Source organism: Coloeus monedula, assembly GCF_965178545.1.
Source record: "Coloeus monedula genome assembly, chromosome: 1".
Taxonomy (NCBI): Eukaryota; Metazoa; Chordata; class Aves; order Passeriformes; family Corvidae; genus Coloeus; species Coloeus monedula.
The window spans coordinates 53,194,798-53,208,543 of record NC_138781.1 but is presented as its reverse complement, the minus strand read 5'-3'; the positions used below and the strand labels follow the sequence as shown (position 1 = coordinate 53,208,543).

General features: G+C 39.8%; 1 protein-coding gene across 1 annotated transcript in view; it reads left to right on the top strand.

The window, feature by feature from the left end:
- Positions 1-13,746, top strand: part of HECW1 (HECT, C2 and WW domain containing E3 ubiquitin protein ligase 1) — a gene marked incomplete at both ends in the record, with an annotated part of 181,265 nt that overhangs the window by 114,081 nt on the left and 53,438 nt on the right. Inside the window, 3 exons of the mRNA XM_082278039.1 lie at positions 2,280-2,381; positions 7,574-7,781; positions 11,969-12,099. Coding sequence (XP_082134165.1) covers positions 2,280-2,381; positions 7,574-7,781; positions 11,969-12,099 — 441 coding nt within the window. The remainder of the gene's footprint in view (positions 1-2,279; positions 2,382-7,573; positions 7,782-11,968; positions 12,100-13,746) is intronic.

Genomic DNA, 13,746 nt, shown 5'->3' with positions numbered 1-13,746 from the left:
TACGGAATTATTGAGTCTGTAGAGCAGAATCTAGCACAAATAATTAAATTTTCAGAAGTACACAGGCATAGAAACCCAGCTTCCTTCCTTGCAGGCAAGAGCCTTTGCTTGTGAACAGCATTGATGTGCACGTATACCTAAGGGAGCATGAGCAGGTGTATGTGTGAGACCATACTTACAGATTTGGTGGTTATTTTGGGCTGTGTGAGCTTTTGATAGGGGATGTGGTGGGAAGGGTGTCTTCTGCATATGGATTCAGTGCAGCACCAAGACTTGAGACTCCATAAAGGGCACTGCAGTGTCCATGGTGTCTTTGCCTTGTTTAGCTAAGCGTGTGTCTGAAGGGCAGCCCAGCTCTTGGCACTCCCTTGGGTGTCACCGGGGGTGCCTCAATGTGCACGTTGCTTCATGACTTGGCAGCTGTTACAAATACAGTAGATGGGGTCACCTCCACCCACTCCAGGTGACTGACACTACCATGCTTCCACTGGCTTGGCGTAACTATCTTGACTAGGGGAGAGTCAATTGTGGTGAGGTAAGTAAAGAAACATAGACGGGTGATCTGGTAGTCGGTGCTACAACACCTGTAGTAACAGCACAGTTTTTAAGGCTGTGAGAGATGGACTTCTAGCACTGAGTCATAAACTTATGTAACTCTGCTGTCTGTTCAAAACATGCAGCAGATACATCTGTGAGATACGCCTATACACAGGTGGTTTAATGAAGACATTTAACAGGCCATACGGTATCATCAGAGCACCTAGAAGAGGGAGTATTTTTGTCTAAGTGATTTTTCTCATTTCTTGGTGGTGTGAGGTTTTTTTACAGTTCTATACAAAATTGACTTCTGCCTTCTAGCTGTTGGTTGTTTTAAGAAAAAAACCACATACTTAATTTTTTTTGGTAATTTTTTTTTTTACATCTGATTGGTGTATGTTTGGGGTTTTTTACAAAATGTTCATTCTTAGGCTGTTAAGATTCTAACATTAAAGAGAGCTAAACCTGCTAGTACACAGTGAGTTTGGCTTAGCATTCCCAACATCACCAGAGCCATTCCGCTTACTATATCTTTTTCCCTAAGCTGCATCTTTCTGATGTATATAAATATTATGTTTATGCAATTTGGAGTGTATCTGTATTAACAAGCCTTCCTGGAGCTGGAGGTTATAGTCAAAAACTGTTACCACACAATATGAAAATATGTCCATTAGTAGGATAAATAGTCCTGGTTTCTAAGAGTTTAAAGACAAGCCAAGAAGGAATCTTTGTTCTGGAACCTGTGAAGTTTTAGCATGTTAAGTCTAAGATAAGGAATGCTTTTTCATCCCTACTAGAACAACTTAGGTTCTTAAAGGATTCTATAAGCATTGACTTGATCTTAAGTTACTTGGTCCTCTCAACAGAACGTGAGTTTGGACATGTACTTAGGTTTCATTTATTTCATATTTAGGTATGGCAGGGCAGTTGGAACAAGATGATCTTTAAGGTCCAATCCAACCCAAGCCATTCTGTGATTCTATATATGGACATATATACAATGTTAGTATTTAAAAACTTCCTCTGCACTGTATTCTGTGTGACTGTCTTTCTTCTGCTTCGTCTTTCCCTCTTCTCTATCTCAGGTCTTCCTTCCTTATCTCAGATCCTGACTGTATCTCACTATCTTTTGTCCTTCTCTTCTACCACCTGTCTCCTACCTGTTTCTGGTCCTTCTCTCATTCTCCCTCCTTCAACCCAACATGGACTCTTTGAATTTTGAAAAATACCTATAGAAGGGCATGATCTTCTGTTTTGCAGAGACTGCAAAATCCTGCCATTACAGTCCACAGAGGCAGCCACTGATCTTTTTGAAAAGCAGAAAAAGATCCAAGGCAGCTTTTAGCCTTGTATTCCACTGATGGGATGAATTAAAAGTTGGAACCAGGATTTTGCATGTTCCTGCCAGTTGCTGCAGAAGCTTGACTATGGTTGTACATGAACAGTTTCTCTCAGAGATCAAGCCTGATTCTTCTGTCGCTTACACTTGTGTGTCTGTGAGTCCAGAATGTGGCCTATAGTAGTTTAGCATTGACTCAAGAGACTTGACTGCATTATTTTAATACTTCTTTTCCATATGAGATGCTATTAAAGTAGTGCCTGGAAATAGGAGTACCCAGAGATGCTAGTACATCAGGTTAACCTATTTTTAAAATAATCACTTGTTTTACAGTAGCACATTTTTTGAACCACATTGTGAAAACAGTGAATGACTGTCAATGTCTTGAATATCTTGTCCATAGGTGATTGTCCTTTACTCCATAATTCTCAGCCAGTCAGCCAGCTTCCTTCTCTGAGGCCTGACCATCATCACTACCCAACTATCGATGAGCCTCTTCCACCAAGTAAGCTTTAGTTTTTTATTTTATTGCATTTTTTCAGCTTTTCCTGTTAACTCAAACAGTCTAGAGGTCAGTATGTCTTCCTAAAGAACCCCATCTGTTCTGTATATACATTCTCCAGAACCCAAGCAATATGCCTTTTTGTTTCCCTTATTTGATCCTGACTTCAAATGTTGTCATGTTGTTTTGGACAAGCCTGTAATGTCCCTCTCTGCCTTGGTCCGTCTTCTTCCCTGAAATGAAAATATTATTCCCTGTTTCCAGTGTGTTCAGACTTGAATGATTGGGATCTGTCAGTTGTTCTAGAAGCCTTACCATAAGGCTTTCTGGGTGGTGTATCAGCAAAGTACTCTGATTTTTCTGTAACGTTTGTCTCCAGGTTTTCTGTAACCAACTTCAAAGATGGTTTGGGATGGCAGTCTCTGTGGTCTGTCAGGTCTGCATGCGGGTCCAGCAGCAGCCTTTTCACAGTGAGAATACTCCTGGGACAGACAGGTCCAAATCTGAACCAAACCAGCAGAAGTTGGGAAAAGGCAGCTCATGTAAAATGGTCTTGTTTTACTGTCTTTGGATTTGATAATCAGTGAATTTTATGTTCGTTATGAACTGTAGTGGAGTCTACACTTGCAGTGAATAAAAGTGAGAGGGTTTTAAATAGCATGATTGATTAGCAGCCTGGTAATATGGGATTTTTGCCACCAAAGCAACTGCTAGAGTTGTTTTTACTTGTCTTTGTAGCCTTTCCCTCGTGTATTCCCGGAGGATTACACTGCTTTTTGTACTGGCGTTCGGTGTCCAGCAGAGCGCACTCTATTCCCTGCACCGTGCCGCTGATCCCCTTTCAATTGAGCACAGGATTTCACAGCCTGAAATGTGCCTCACAAAAACAACCAGGCGTATAAACAAAGCGCTCTATTTTCTTCAAAGCCGAAGACGGGAACACACTTATTTGGCCTATGGTGCCCTTGACAAATAATTCATCATTTGCCAACCATGCTGTCAGTATTCCCTGAGCTGAAAATAGCCCTGATGCTGGCGTCAGCTGCACAGTAGCATGAATGATTCAAATGCCTTTAGCCCAGTGAAGTCCCACTGTGGCTTGCCAGTGAATGATGAAATGGGAACGGTTACCTCTGTAACAGGGAAATATTTCTCTTCCTCCCACTCTTACCACAACACTTCGTGAATCGGGCACATTCCCTATTAGATGACTTAATGATAGCACACTGACACCAGCTCAGGTAAACAGAATATACTGTGAATCTATTCTATATTCTTCCATCACCAATTTAATACATTTTTCCTCTTTCTTATAGTTGTCCTCAAAAGGCAAGTATTTCTACCACTGGTTTTCACAAGTGCTTTCACAAGAGGGTGTAAGGACATATTTGATGATAAAAGTACAGAAGTGATATCTCTTTGCAGTATTTTGTTTCAGCGTTAGCATATAACATTTTTACAGTAAAGGCTGACACTGTGGGCTTAAATATATTGATCTTAATAGGCATAGACGGTACTAAGTTAATTTTGAGTCGGAAAAAAGGTTGAGTTGAATAATATCAGTTAGGAAACTGGTTTCCAAAAACTCTCCATGGAATTTTACTGTAATTTCAAAATGAAAACCATAGCCTTAATCTAGAATTTTTTCTTCTCCTTAAATTCAGTATCACTATCTCAGTGCCTTTAATAACTCTTAATCCTAGATAAATAGTTCTTTAATCATGTGAAAGGAAGAAACTATATTTTAAGCCCAAGTTTTTTGATCAAAGCTGGCTTACTTCTCACGTGCAGTGTTAGCTTCCATCTATGAGTAGAGGTGAAGGTAATCTGCCAGTGCTGCAAGCTCAGCATTGACTGATTTTATTTAGCTCATGAAGAATCTTCTGGACAGTCTTCTTTCTCTTTTGAATAGTTCTCTGAATAGCTTGATTTCATCATAACCCCACAACAGCTGCTCTCAGGGAGGAAATTTAATTTCAGACTGTTTTATTTGGGAAAATAAAGTAGAAGAGATTCATTATGTATGTAGGAGTTTCATAATGACCAGTCTGAATGCTAAGTCCGATATGAGATTAACAGAAGATTTGCAGTGTTTGCACAGCCTCATGACGGCATTACCAGTCACTCCTTATTATGCCTGTGTTTGGAAACCCTGCAGAACTGAAGCCAAGAAAAATACGTGTGCCCGGTTCAGAGCTGCTCTCAGCTGAAGGTGTGGCTGAGCTTGGAAAGGAAAAGGCAATGTATTTTCTTTCCCCTGATGGTCCTGCCAAAAAAAGTTGCATCTTCTGATATAAATCAGAGCAGTTTCAGAGGCTGCTGTGAAATATGACTTGGCTGATGGAGGGGGATCACTGGAGAACAGAACCAGTACTGTCACATCCCTAGCCCATGCTCTAGCATGCTCTTACTGTGAAGGTTAGATAGAGGTTAGTCTTTGTAGTAGTCACAGTCTTATTTTACCTGGAAAACTTAACAAAAGACCCTGAGGAAACCTGGCTGCTTCTTAGATCACCTTTGCCCCTGAAGTAACATGAAGGGACTTGAGCACAGCTTGGAAGCAGAGTTCTGCCTGTCTGTTCACCTGTCAGTCTGTTTGTCGCACTGTGCAGGTATCCATCCATCTGTCCATAAATCTGGTATCATATTCAGGCAGTTTCAGTGACTTGTGTGACTTACAGGTTGTCTTATGGGAAGGTAGAAAGTACACCCGCTACCTGCATACGACAAAAGTTGTACCTGCCACCCTTTGACAGCCTTCTGTAACCAAAAGAAGAGTTATTCAGCTGACTAGAAATGCTATTGCAAGGAGCATGAGATACACAGTTCCTAATATCTTAGCATGCCAGTGTCAGCCCGTGGTGTCAGGTGGACATACCCATAAAGCAGTGAATAAAGCAGCATTCACTGACAGGTGTCGTTCACATCTGTACATACTGCTGCTGTATGTCTGACACATCTGACAGAGACAGCCTTCCTGAAGTCGTAATCCAGTCTGACCTGATGTTTTCACTGTGATCTCCAAGTTTTGAACAAGCTTCCTTACTCCTAGGTTTCCAAATATCATGCTTAGGAGCTTAGGAACTCTAAGTCGTATTTAATTAGACAGTGCAAAATAGCGTGTACAGCTGGTAGTGCACAGGGCTGGATTATAAAACCTTGTTTGACTGTGTAATTGGATATATTTATTCTTGCTAAGTGTCCATCAGCAGGCTTTAGACCAATATGACCAGTTGGTGTCTTCTGTAGGCTGTCTAGAGTGTAGTTCTACAGCACTGCCTACCAGCTTCTAATTCTCCGTCAACCATTCTCAACTTGTTATGAGGTACAACAATAGTGTGGAGTGAGGGCTAGACTTCATCCTTTGCCAGAAAACAGCAAGGAAAATTAAGATCTTCATGATATTGAGCTGGATCATCTTACCTTTGATCTGGCCAAGGTTATTTCCTTGAGGATATTGCAGATAATGCATAGCTCCAGAAGGGCCATTCCCCACCCACAGTGGTACACCTGCCACCAGTGCCAGCGTGCTCAGCAAGGCTCCGGCCTTCAACCTGCCTTACGTGTCAGTCTGATTTATCTCAGTGTGCATATGTTGTACTTGATGTGCTTTTCTTCACTGTCTTACGTTTTAGACATGGTTTTTACAAAGCTGTGATCTTGTTCTTGTAACAGCTACCACATCCTTGGGAAGCTTTACCTAGTGGAGGAAGAGAGAGTCCTCTCATTAAATTATGTAGTGATGTTCACAGTGAGAGATGCTGCATGTGTACCCATGGTGTGACTGTAGGGTTTGTGTCTTTAAGGACTGTGGTACTTGCAGTCAGCTTTGAAAGAAGTAATGCGTGTGCTTATGGCTCTTCTTGTCCTGGAGTCTTATGGAAGATTTCTCCAAGGACTCCCAGTGCCCATCTTTTAAGGTGTGTGGGATTCAGCTGTCAGGGGCAACTAGCCACGGACTTCAGACAGCCTACACTTGTCTGCAATCAAATATGGGAAGTGGGTTTAGCCAGGTCCAGCATTCAGCAGATGGGAATTGGTCGTGAAGGGTAGGTTTCCAGATACAGTAGGAACTTCAGTCCTACTCTTAGAGAATAGGAAATGAAATACATAAAGTATGAAATTCAGCTGATCCTGAATTTGATTATGGAAAACCATAGGAGGAATAACTCGTCAGGGAAGATGGTATCATAGTAAGAATATGGGAATATGAGGAAGTGTTTGCCCTCGAAGGTAATCATCATATGTACATTTGTGTGTGAATGCGAGTGAGGTTTGCATCTAAACTTGTGTAGAAAGTATGTGCATGTATTTACATAGATATGTCATCAGCTGATGGTCATGTAGGAATATGAAACTAGCAAGCCTAATTTATTCCACTTCTCCATTCATTCCAACCAGTTTGATACTTGGCTTTGGTAGCTAACTCACTTCTGAATTTTGTCTGTTCCAAATGCTTTTTTTATCAACATTATCATTTTCCACAAGCCATCATATACCAAATAATTTTTACTTTTCAATCATGAAACAACATAAACAGTAGCAGGACACAATAATGATGGAAGGCTCAATATTCTGCAAATTCTCCATCTAGTTTGCATTCATGAGAGCAATGCTCTGTTTAGAAAGATCTCTAAGGTATGTCCAAAGAGTCTGTAATCAGTTTTCAGTGAAGCCTTTAATTGCTGTATGGTGTCCTTTGAAGCCACTTTGCAAAAAGGAGAGAAATGAAACATGTTTGTTCTGAAACATAATAAAAAAAGAAAACACGGGATTTGCCATATTAGCTCAGGTGTAATCTTCTTGTAAGGGTCGGTTCTTTGTGGCTGCTCCTACCTGCAGTGAATCCAGCCAAGCAGTATCACTAATTGAAAAATCACCTCATCCTTTTAAAAATGTAGTCCCTCTATGTCACTAGTTTTTCATGGGCTGTGGTAGTGAATTCCATGGCCTAACTGTGTGCTGTGTATGAAATGTTTCTGTATATGCATATACTGTATATATGTATATATAGACAAGCAAATAATATATATATACACACTTGAATGTGTGCTTTGAATATATACACGTGATATATATTGCATGTAGGCTATATATATATATATATATATATACACATATATATATAGTATCTCCTGTGTGTACATACCCTGTCTGTGTATGTATGTGTGTCTGTATATATCTCCCTCATGCAGGTTTTCTGGAAGGCACCACACTGACAGCATCACCCCTTCCTTTTTTTCCAACCCTAGATTGGGAAGCTCGGATAGACAGCCATGGGAGAGTGTTCTACGTGGATCATGTCAACCGCACCACCACGTGGCAGCGCCCCACGGCTGCAGCAACACCGGACGGGATCCACAGGTCTGGCTCCATCCAGCAAATGGAGCAGCTGAACCGCCGGTGAGCATTTGCACCTTGAGATCCGTGCTCTCCTTTTGCCACACTGCTCCAGTAGCTCCCTTCCTTCTCCGGTGCACCACATTGACTCCCACCTTGTCCAGGTTCTTGTCCCTCCTGTAGCTCTCTTCTAGGCAGCTGGTGTGCCTGCTGTGGGTGTGTGCTGCTCAAACCCGCCCACAAGTGCTGTTGGGTGAATGATGGTGCAAAACATTTCTAACAGCAAGAGGAGGCTTTTGGAAAACTTTTCTGAAATAACTACCAGAAAGGAAGTGAGCATTCTTCCAAAACATGAAGTCACTTTTGCTATTTAACTGTAGGAGTGGCACTGATGGGTCGGCACCTAGTGCTGTGCTGCACAGTTTTTGGGCCTGACTGCTACTGGAATTGTTGCCATATCCATGTGATGTTTCTACCCAAGCTATTTAAGGCCTGTTGAAAGGTCTGTCTCCTTTTCCAGGGCAGAGCCCTGCTCTCATAGGACTGAGCACATTTCTAGAGGTGGACAGGTCTGCTTAGTGTTGCACTGGGCCCTGTAAATCTGTCAGTTCATTCTGGGCTCGTTGAGATACCTCTTAATGTCGCTTATATTTTTGCTTTGTTTGACTAGTCCGCACATAGATTTGTTTATCATTTTCTTCTTGTGCTTGCTTTTTCGACTGAATCTAAGAGGAAAGAAAAAAAATAAACAATTGGTCAAAAGTCTTCCTTTTTTTGCTTAAAAAGAGGGTTTGGGGTATTTTTTTTTTTTTAATTCCCTGCTTACTATAATGATGCCATTTCTAGAAAAGGATAAGGAAGACTGAAATTATATTTTAATTATAGCATGTAAAATGCCACAAAAGCGTTTTGACCTTTTTTCCTGTGCTAAGAGAAAGATCTGCAACTGAGAGAAGGATGCAGAGTTTTAAAGTGCTGTTTTCAGAGTAGTTTGATTAGTTTGGGAGCTGCTATGCCCTGAATGAGACAGTCTGGGAGAACTCGGCCAACTTAAACTGACACCATCAACACGCTCTTGAGGAATAATCCTTTCTTTACCAAAATTCATTATTTTGAGTAGTATTTTATAACATCTGTTATGTCTTGCAGAAGTGAGAGAACCTGCTCGGTATTTGTTTTCATTATAGCTTTGCTGATATAGTCTCAAGCTGCCATGTTAATATAAACAAACAAACAAACAAACCAAAAAAAACCACTAAAGAAAGTGAATGTTTAATGTTGATTCTTTCAAGGGATTTACATGACTTCTCTGCCATTTAGCACTGGTCTCTAAGAGGGATTTTAGCCATATCAAATCTCAGACTACTTGGCTGCCACTTAAACAGGTTATCTGCCACAGAAACCAGAAAGCTGCTGTGGACATACATCGGGTTTTGTGTTTTTTCTTCCATTTTTTTGGAGGTTGAACTCATGTAAATTCAGCACAGCCATGAAAGGAATAAGTTCTTATAAGAGTGAGTTACCATTCTGTTAGTTAATGCAAGTTAACCATTAAACTAGCTATCGCAGCAGAAACTGAAGGGTAGGCATTGTCTTTGTGACCTCCTTCCCTCATATTATTCAATGTTTTCATATAGGCTGCCTGTCTGTCTTGGTTATGACTTGATTATCACTGGTTTGGGTTGGGAATTGAGAGTTGATAAGATTGATATTCTTTTAATCCCTCAATTTTTAGTATTCATGTATCCAATTACAAAGGGAGAAGTATGGAGAGTTTTCAGCAGTGGCAGATCTCTACATGTGCGAGTTCCATTGGAGACTTTGCAGTTTATTAAACATGAAATGTCATGGCTTCTTGGGACTAAGGAAAAAAGCTGGTGATTTTCTACTCTTTTCCAAGGAGCTCTGTTCATTCAAGAAGTTGAATACAAAGGTCTCCTATTGTTACCAAGTTTGGAACATTTCCTACAGTCCTAGTAAAGGGGATTCATATAGAATCTCCTGAGCATTTGCCCAGTGGCAGGTAATTCCTGTAGTTTTAACCTGGCTGTTATATTTTTAAAAATGATTGTAGTCCTAAGTCTAATTTCAGATATTTCATGTCTCCACATTTCAGGAATGTCAGGAAAGCTACTTTTCATTAGTTATTATCAACACTGTGGAGCACTGGTCTTTGTTTTAAGCACTCATTTTAGAAATACTCTTCTGTTTCAAACTTCATGATTTGAAACGTTTTTCAGCAAACACACCTGAGAATCATTTTAGGTGAGGCAACAGCAAACACAGGCCTTGCTGATAGAATTAGCAGCAGCCTGAACTTTTGCTCTAACCTCAAACAAAATTTGAACTCAACATCACTCCACAGTTTGAAAAAGCTTGGTGACTTTTCTTTTTAAACAAATTTACTTTTTTTTTTTTTTCTTCCTGATTTAATTTGTGGAAGGGAATGGAAAGACCAAAATATTACAAGGAACCTTGGTATTTCCAGCCCAGCCAAAACCACAAAGCTTTGGAAATTCAGCTTGAAAAAAACCCCATAGCTGTGATTAAACCTAGTCCTGCTTTCCTTCTGTGGCTTCCTTTTAGCTGTACGAGCCACTCGAGGATACAGGGAATGCTAAACTGGAATCCAAGTGTTGGGCAAACACCAAAGAGCCATCCATACTTTAATTTTAAAGGTGCTTGCTCATTTTCTGCAACACTACCTGGCTTGCTTACTTGTTGGCCAAGCAGATAACAGCCCTTGTTGTTCAAGCTCTGTTGAAAGGATACTTTGCAGCATAGGTATGTCTAAATTTGTCTATGCACTAGTTTGAAAGATAATAACGTAAGAAATTATAACCATCATAGTTAGGTCAACCACAGCATGGTATGTCTTAACCTCCATTTCTTTGACAAATCACTTTGAAAGGAGACTGAAATTTGCAGAGGCATTCCCATAACTTTTTCACTTTCAATGTTTTCTCCAATTACTTTGGCATTTTTTGGTATTGATATAAGGTGAATTTATAGTATTGAGACGCAGAAGAAATGCGTAGCCTTTTGTTGGCATACAGGTGGTGTTGCTCTTTGAGGTTTGCCAGTGGGGATTTTCTACCATCTAATTAAATTGAAGGTGCAGGGTTTTTCTGTATGTGTGCTTATATCCCTTGATTATATGAACTTGGGGGGGGTTGTGATTGGGTTTTTTTTTCCTTTCTATTGCATGTGGGTGTTGTAAAACTGCTCCAATACTGGAATGGAAAATTCATTCAGTTGCCTGCTGACAAGTGAATAAAGCTGTAAAATGTAGGTCTAAAACAGAGGGTTTAAAACTGCAGTAAATGCATGCTGTTGCAAAACCTGCCATCAGAATTTCCGTGTAAAGATGGATGTTTTCTTAAACTATCAAAATATACACTAAATGTAGCTTCAAATGACTTTGAGTATTGGAGGGGGACACATAACTTTGTGAAAGTTTAGCATAAATCTATTAAAACTTTAATTATTTTTCTTAATTATCTGCAGCCATTTTGCCTAAGATTAGGTTGCAGTGAGCTAGTGGAGATGATGTGTTTTGAGACATCAAAAAGCCAAACCCTAACTGTTCTCTTTAATGATCCTGTGTCACTTTGAGGAACTAACTCATTACTAACTTCTAATTTAGCATATAGTATGCATTAACAAATAGAAAGTAAGCAAAATTTGTAAGTTGGAGCTTGAACTGAGGAAAGAAAAGAGTGTAAATCAGAAAAATTAAAGACAAACAATGCTGGATGAGATTAAAAGGCAATAAAGCCATCCTGTTTCAAATACGCATGGAAATGCTATGAAGAAATAAGGATTGAAAATACTGGGATGGAAAAAAAATAATTAAAATAATTAAGAGAGTCTGTTTTCTAGCTTTGCTTTTGTTTCTCTTTCTGTTCTTTCTTTCTCCTTATGCTTTCTTTTTCTTTTCTTTCTTTCTGTATAAAATTCATTTATAATACATATAAGACATATTCATCGTTTGCCAGTAGAACCAGAGAAAACATGTTCACCGATTCATCTGTCACTATAAGTGAACAAGTTAAGGAGAATTTGATTTCTGTTGTGTGAATTCAGAACACTCCAGACTCTTTGTTCCTCATCTCTGCTCTTACTCTGTTGTACACTGAAGATAGAAATATTGGAATCATTCAGAAACAGTGCTGATTCTTAAGGCAGAAAGCAACAGAAAGCTCCTCTGTTAACTAAAGCTTGTTTTTCCTTCCTATGAATGTATCTAGGTACCAAAACATCCAGCGAACCATTGCAACAGAGAGGACTGAAGATGATGCTGTGGTAAACAACAGGGTGGAGAGAGTTCCCACTGGAGGAGGAAGTGACTCTGAGGCAGAGCCTTCCCAGCCAAGCCCAGGTATGGGGAAACAAAGCTTCTGAGTGGTATGTTCAGTGCCATTCAGTTCTGGGGAAATCTGCATTTCCAGGGGAGACTGGAATTTTACTATACCAGGTTGCAAAACTTAATTAAAAAATAAAAAGATAATTAGACCTGAAGATACAGTTTTTAGATGTGAAGCTACAGGTACTTGATAGAACAGTACCAGTCCTTTTTTAACAAGTACTAAGACAGACGAAGCATTTTTACCTTAGTAAAGGGCCATTTGAAATTAAAATGGGAAAGGCATTTTGCAACTACTAGGGTGAATACTGTTCACCTACGTGGTTGCAAAACTGGTGCTGTGTTATTTTTGTTGCTGTGTGGTTTTTAGCTCGGAGCATTTGCACTTTATTCTCTCCAGGCCTGGCTTCTGCACTGCCACAACTGCCCATGTGATTGCACCTGCTGTGGCCCTGGCATCATGTATGAAATACTTGTGTTTTGTAAAGCTGCAGTTTTGCGATAGCTGTGAGCTGACCTAAGTGTGGGCTGTGACCAAAGAAGGCACAGCTGTCTTTTTGCTCACCACTAATTTATGTGACAGGACCCCATACCAGAGTGGAGAACTGACCTGCCTGAAAAATAGCCTGGCTTCTTGTCCTTGTAATTTACAGCCAGACTGGATCTTACATCTGGCTTGTTAGATGAGGAGACAAGAATGAGTGTCACTACAAAGCAGAAGAGGAAAATGTGTACCCAAGGCAGGATGGGATGGCAGGGGTCTCTTCTACTCTTTTTGGTGGTAGTCACACTCGTATTTTCTCAAAACATTTGGGAAACCATAGTCTTAAGTGTTTGTTTCAGGTAGAAGTATCAGCAATCAGTCTAGTGCCCACTATGCACCTTGAGGCCATGCAAAAATAACTCCCTTCTTTGTTAGCACCAGCAAAATGATTAACCGGTTCTCCTCCTTTGGATCACTCTTACCTCCACCTTTGTGTTCTGTATTGTCTACCATGAGTAAATCCAACTTCTTGCTATCCTTTTGCTGTCCCTCTGTAAACAGCATTGGTAATGGGAAAGAACCAACACAATATCTGCTTGAATTTTCTTAGTTTTCCAAGGTTAATAGGAAAAGTTACAGAGAGAAATATTAACCTTTTTTTAACAAGTTTAGAAAAATATTCAGTTTTGTTTGTTTTCCTGATCCATTAGGTGTTTTTAGCTTGAAAATCAATTTTGGCCAAGGATGTTTAACATTTGATGCTCAAAGTTTCCTAGCCATCTTTTGTATTGCAATTAAAGGGAGACTTTTACCTACAGTGTATCATATAAGGAGATCTCAGTTCTCTGTGCTAGAGAAGTGGAAATGAGGTACACATTGTATTATTAGTATTTATAGGTAATGTAGCCATTACTTGTAATATGTATAATCGTTTAGTATCTTAGACAACATAATAAAATAGTAATTTAGTAGGAGTTGCCAACACTAAGTATTTAGTTCAGTTTGTTATTTAACATGCACTCCTTTGTTTTAAACCCGAGGAGCTAATGAGTGTGATAAATGTTATCATAAGTTATTAGGAAATGGTTTTTGCTACAGATAATTGCTTTTCTTTTAGAAGAAAACATAATATTGTATTAAATGCCAAGGATTAGAAGGTCAGTGATGGTGTAAACACA